Source organism: Diadema antillarum, unplaced genomic scaffold (assembly GCF_040938485.1).
Source record: "Diadema antillarum isolate AM-2024a unplaced genomic scaffold, OU_Dant_1.0 seq00000454_RagTag, whole genome shotgun sequence".
Lineage (NCBI taxonomy): Eukaryota > Metazoa > Echinodermata > Echinoidea > Diadematoida > Diadematidae > Diadema > Diadema antillarum.
The window spans coordinates 107,472-113,759 of record NW_027271426.1 but is presented as its reverse complement, the minus strand read 5'-3'; the positions used below and the strand labels follow the sequence as shown (position 1 = coordinate 113,759).

Genomic DNA, 6,288 nt, shown 5'->3' with positions numbered 1-6,288 from the left:
AGTACAGCACACACAGAATGGATCACGACTGTAATAATCTTCAAGCTTGAAGGACACAGGACTACCAGCAGAAGAAGAAAAAGATTTTAAGTCTTGCAAAATGCCAATTCTGGTACAATAAATAATGCTTGCAATCCCAAGTGGAGCTAAGCACATTTTACACTCCGCAGCGGATTCTTGTGCTCGCTACAGTTGTACACACCATACCATGCGTACGGTCACAAATGGCACAAAAACCCCTCCACATTGCTATTCCATGTGTATCATTGGTGTGATGGATGAAAAGTTTGACTCAAGATCAACTGACCCCTGTGGATAACGTTGCACGGAAATAATGAGGGTGTTGATTTCATCTGTAGATGGCACTTAGTATTGGACTGGCAAGTGTCAAATAACGACTCAACGAAAGTATGAAAATAAACAGAATTCTTAAATTTCATTTTGATACAAGTATCAATAGATACCTGTAAAATGTGCTGCAAAAGTACACTGCAATGGTCACATTGCAGAGGACCAAGTCTAATTTAACACCTTTGGAATACATGACAATAATACCAACTGCACATAATTTTGGATTTTTTTTCCTCCTTTCTTTACATTGAATTTTAAAGGGATAGTATAGTATTGCTGGAAATGAGGATTGAGCTTGGAACTTTTAGCTACACACTATTAAAGAAACCAATGATGAAATGTTACAGGGTGTAACATTCTAAGGGGAATTCAAAGTTTATTTGATGAAAATTGGTTTTGGAATGGCCTAGATAGCCAAAAAACAAAGTAAAACAAAAAGATCTTAATAAAAGCTGGGTCCCATCTTTTATAAGAACCACTTGTTATGGATATCTCGGCCATTTCAAAACCAATTTTCATCAAATAAAAGTTGAATTCTTCTTGGAATTCAATGCTCTTTCACATTTCATAAGGGGCTTCTCATTTTCTCACAAAAATATAATCAGATATTATCAGAAACCTGAAGCCCCATCTCAACCGAAACTATACCAACCCTTTAATGTAATTATAAAGCCAATCTTCACTCACTGAGTAACTTACTGAAATCATACTGTGTGTTCATCCCTGAAATACAAGTCTACTTCATCATCTTCAAAGATGTCAATCTCTGCCTCATCATCGTCATAGCACGACCCGTTCGGCAGCCGTAGAGGGAGCTCTTCGTACCTCCTTCCGTTCATTTTCTTGCGATGATTCTGCCGCTTGTTCCGTAGGCGGCGCGGTATCTTGGCTAGTTTTGACCTCAGGAGCTCTGTTGGGTGTTTCATTTTTTTGGAAACGAGAATTGATTAACATTTTATGTTCCCTGGTACAGCATTCATCGCATAATCGGGAATCTGATAATAGGGAAACTCGCTTAAATGATATACGCTTCCCAGAAACATTTCCAATGCATGTTATTTTCACTGGATAATCGGGCGGGGACCTCTGATAAACGGGACAATTTTTCTTCAAGCAATCTTTGATTTTGTTGATATTTTACACAAAAAAAAAAATCTACCAAAGTACCACAACAATATTTCAAAGATTCCCTATCAGTTGTCGTTTACATCGAACTTACAAAGCAAGCTTCGGACTGGTGTGTTTTGACTTCCGTCCATCCAGTACACGTACATGCATAGCCATGAAAGCGCCGTGTATAAGTATCCATGCCATTGCAAAACACATGCTTTCGCGAACATTCTTCTCCCCTACATAAGCAAAGCCATGTGCTCGCTTGTAATTCCTACTCACATCCAATAAAAAACATGCCTCGCTCACACAGCTCAGGCTGTGTACGTTGTTTAATCTCAGTCATACACTTTGAGGGCAAAGTCAAAATTCCTCGTCTAGTGTTTCAACTTTCAATACACTGTGATCTGTGTGTACGTCACAATCTTCCTCAGTTGTGAATGAGCTAGAGGGTCGCGCCGAGTGGTAGGCCGGTTGTGTATTCATGTACATGTACAGTACGTCAGTATGTCTGTGTGCGTGTGTGTGTGTGTGTGTGTGCACTTGCATGTACATGTCGTATGCCGTTAGTGTATGGTGAGTGCTCATCGTGAAATCGGGCACCCCGCTTAAAGGGGCCGTGTTTGCTACTCCCAACCTGTCCCGATTATGCGATGAATACTGTACTTATAGCAAGGAGGTACTAGTACCTCCTTGCTTATAGTAGCTACAGTAATACATGTATAACTTGGCAAGCTTTATCATTGGCATTCATTAATCTCTACAAATGTAACCTGTCCACTATGCAAGTACAAAGAGTTCAAGGTATTATTTACCGCTTGCAGGTGAAACAAAAACCCAGTTTTAGTGCTTTGATATAGTTCTAAAATGTGAGTTATTGATAGAAACAACCAATGCAAAAATGTTAATCAGTATAATCAAAGTTAAGTATTTTTAGATATATATGCAAAATGGGAACAATAGTTATAATAAGCTTGTTTCTAGAATAAACCGTCAAGAGTTACTGTATGGTTTATTGAGAAAAATACTGATATCTCCATATACCTTAGGCTTTATTGTGAACATTTTATATGGCAGAATGTTTGGTGATACAACTGACCTACATATGTAGGTCAGTTGTATCACCAAACTATACCAATATGCATTGAATGTGCTAACTCAAAACATTTTTTAAATCACTGTTCCCAATGGTAAACAACACCTTTAATCCACACTATTGTTTCTTTGATTTTGCCATCTTTGCCAGTTTAGCCATTTTTGTGACAACTTGATCATGTCACGAATCAATTGACTGTAGAAACAGGCAACAACATTCATAAATATACTGTACATTGTAAATGTACTGCAGGACTTAGGAATCCTTCTGCGCAAGAGAAGAGTTATGTTAACATAAATCTTGATTTATCCAGCTGCGCTGGTTAATGAAATATAGGGCATGTTTAAACTGGCTAACTGGACCTAAAGGTAGAAATCAGAGAGAAACCGCTTTGACCTGTGAAATTTCTATGCATAAATCTCCAGGTTGAGCAGGCTGCTTTGACAAAAGTTTAAATCTAAAAGAAGCTTAAATCATATTCTCTTCAATAAATACGCATTAAAAAGTTTTGCCTTTTAGCAGCAATATCTATGTACAGTAAGTGTCATGGCATAAACTGTTTGCATAAATATAACAGTAATTCAGCTCTACTTACTGTTTCAGCTGGAAATCAAGAAAAGAGTTACATTTTGAGCACTATCAAAGTCTATTTAAAGGGAAAGTTCAGCTTGATAATATTATGTTGCATTTTATGAAAACAGAAAACTTGGAGCAGTAGAAATGTAAGTGAAATAAAAAAAAAACATGGGACACCCACAGAAAGTTATTAACTGTTTAAGTTTACAGAGTAAAACAAATTGGCAACTCCATGTGACGTAGTTTTTGAGTAGCTTTCCGTTAGGTTGGCGTACAGATATTCACAAATTTTCATTTTTCTCAAACATTTGGGCACAGGCAGAACTTATCTGCTGGTAAGGATGTGCAAAAATGTATTACCTTTATAACATACCAAGAAGAGGTTTGAATTTTAAAAAAATCTAGAGATGAATACGAATATTGCTGAATTCTGTGCACAAACCAGTGTTGCTGATTTGACTTCCTCTCTCATCTTTCACAATTTATACTTTTCTTTGTGTGTATGATTTTTACCACATTTTCATTCATCTACTTCTCTGATTTTTCTGTTTCATACAAAGCAACATGATATCACTCAGGATGGAATTTCCCTTCAAATTCAACATCCAGGAGGGTATCAGCCGATCTTACCAGCAACATTAATCCTCCTGTGAGGGTTGGGCTGGTTGATGTTCTCCAGCGGGTAACCCATCGTGTTTCGCTTCTTCCACAGCCCCGTGTACAGCACAAAGAACGTCAGCACACACAGCAGGAACGTGATGCTGGCCAGGGCCCAGCTGGCGTCAGTCGTCCAGTGGTACGGCAGCCGGGATGCAAAGCACTGGGCCTGGTCACAGGCGGCGTCGATATCGCTCCCTGCGGCGGTGCCCTGCAAGGCAGATGCGTGGGTGATCCTCTCTTCCGCTGCCGAGGTGACAATCTGACCTGCCTTCTTGGCAGTCGTGGTGGGGGAAGGAGTCTTGGACACAGAATTAGCTCCCAAGGAAGCCTTTGAAGTCGATACTGATTCTCCATTCGCCTCATTCCTGCCTTGAATTCCTGCTGTGGTTGGTTTGCTGGTGGGTGGCTTGGTTGCGGAAACTTTTCCATCCTGGTTGGAGTTGACAGGCACCTGAGTAGTGTCGTGCGGTTTGTTGGGATCAGTAGGGGCTGTTCTCTGAACGTCACTCGGAGGAGAATCATTATTGGAGTCCGCAGGCTTCTGCGCGGCAGTTTTAGTTGGGGGAGTGCTCGTGGTTGCAGAGTCTGGAGGATTTTCTGCTTCTCTCCGAAACAATGCGTGCTTTCTAAAATTATGGCCGGTTAATGATGGTGTTTCACTGAAACTATCACTGTGCTGGGCATTATCTCTGACTTGTGAGACGTCCGGCACCTTGTGAAGAATGGAATGATCTTCACCTCGAATACTGATAAGATTGCTTTGCAAATCTGAGTCATGGGATATATCAATCTTTTCTTTATTTACATAAATTGCATTGTTGCTTGTATCACTCTTTGGCAATTTCTGTACAGGTTTTCCTCTGATGTTTTTTCGCTGATTTAAATACACTGGCGATCCTTTACCAATGTGAGTCCTCTGACGAGATCGGTTCAAGGTCTGAAATCCTGTATCAGCTGCTGAAAGACTCAATGTAGTAGCTGCATCACCGGAAGCACGGGGGACTTTTTCATCACGATGACCTACTCCTGACATCCATGTGACAGCATGGTCCGCATGCGGATTGGGTCTGTGCTCCAGCTGCAAAAGACAAAGAATACATATGTTTAACCAGCACTGTACAATCAAAATAAAGCAAGTATTCTGACTACACAACTGCTACATACAACATGCTTTTGCATCCTGAATGCAGTGGTGGATCCAGAGGGGGGCGCAACCGGCGCACACCCTTCCTTTATTTTTCGTTAAAAACAAAAGAAATAAAAAGAAAAAAAGAAAATGAAACCCGGAAGTGGCACTCGAAATATTACATTGTAGTTGCCCCCCCCCCCCCCCCCTTTGCAGAATTCCTGGATCCGCCCCTGTGAATGCCTTGTAGTGCATCTATTGTAAACACAGTAAATTTTGTTGCAATGCATGCATCCAGTCTTCACCTTATAAAAGTTTAAATGTAAATTTGTCTTCGCCCAATATTACAATTTTGTAATTTGTTATTCTTGGTGGAATTGAACAAATAAATTGAAATTGAATTGAAAATTGAATTGAATTGAATTGAAAAATTGAATTAAGGAATTATCCTGAAATAGGGCAATTATCCTGAAATAGAGCTCTGTGTTTTTCGATTTCTGTTTATAAATGCAGTATTGACAACTGGAACTGCTAGGGTCACTGAAGTGTAGTAGGTTTAGATTCTAGACTCTAGTCTAGTTACGACTAACTAGACAGGATCATCCGTCTGTCCGGAGGAGTCTCTCTCTCTCTCTCTTTTTTTTTTTTTTTTTTTTGACGTTATTATTGCTTTCCTCCGTGTAGGATCTAGGGAGGGGATTCCGAGAAGCCAGACGCAGTCTCCGGGAATATTTATAGTTCTACCCAACGCAACGACCAGATACAGACCACTGAGACCGATCTTTCGGTCAAGTTACGACAGATATTTCATGGGAGCAATTGCCGCAGGAGGAAATGTTCATGTGTCCTCTGTCCAGAAGATGAAGACCAGTAAACAGTAACGTTAGACTTAGACCTCTTTTAAGTGTGAAAGACGATCGTCATCACTGGTCATCAGGACAGTGGCCAACGTGGAACTTTCCATTTCACCTACCGATTTACGCGATACCGACGGGAACTCCTGATGACGGACGACACGTCCCATACCACTGGCTCTGCGGGCGCCCACCCGGATGTTCGTATCGACTTCTCCGCTAACAAGCCGAGTGTTCATAGCTACACACAAGAGCAAAAGTACCATTGTTTTTGTCAATGACACACCGGCAACACCACAATAATGTCCACCGGGATCGAAGCTCTTGCGATAAGCCACTCCCAAAAATTTACGAGGAAACATGTTATCACCGCGTCTCTTCATAACACTTGATACGCTATGACGGTACAAAAATTGTAGTTTACCCCCTCGTTCCCACATCTCGTTGATCTGTGAAGGTCGGTGAATGGAATATACATTGTGTGTACTACATGGATGTACAGGTAGCGCGCATGC

At 40.7% G+C, this 6,288-nt stretch overlaps 1 protein-coding gene across 1 annotated transcript; it reads right to left on the bottom strand.

The window, feature by feature from the left end:
- Positions 1-1,055: 1,055 nt before the first annotated feature.
- Positions 1,056-6,012, bottom strand: LOC139732848 (uncharacterized). The gene is made up of 3 exons (XM_071643688.1): positions 5,893-6,012; positions 3,764-4,871; positions 1,056-1,261 (listed from the first exon to the last, which is right to left on the bottom strand). The coding sequence occupies exons 1-3, from the start codon at positions 6,010-6,012 to the stop codon at positions 1,056-1,058; spliced, it is 1,434 nt and encodes a 477-aa protein (XP_071499789.1).
- Positions 6,013-6,288: the final 276 nt, after the last annotated feature.

Coding starts and splice junctions, on each gene's coding strand:
- LOC139732848 (XM_071643688.1), bottom strand. CDS start 6,012: ATGAACACTCGGCTTGTTAGCGGAGAAGTCGATACGAACATCCGGGTG. Junction 4,872..5,892: donor CGTCGGTATCGCGTAAATCG/GTAGGTGAAATG, acceptor TGTCTTTTGCAG/CTGGAGCACAGACCCAATCC. Junction 1,262..3,763: donor CAGGAGGATTAATGTTGCTG/GTAAGATCGGCT, acceptor AACACCCAACAG/AGCTCCTGAGGTCAAAACTA.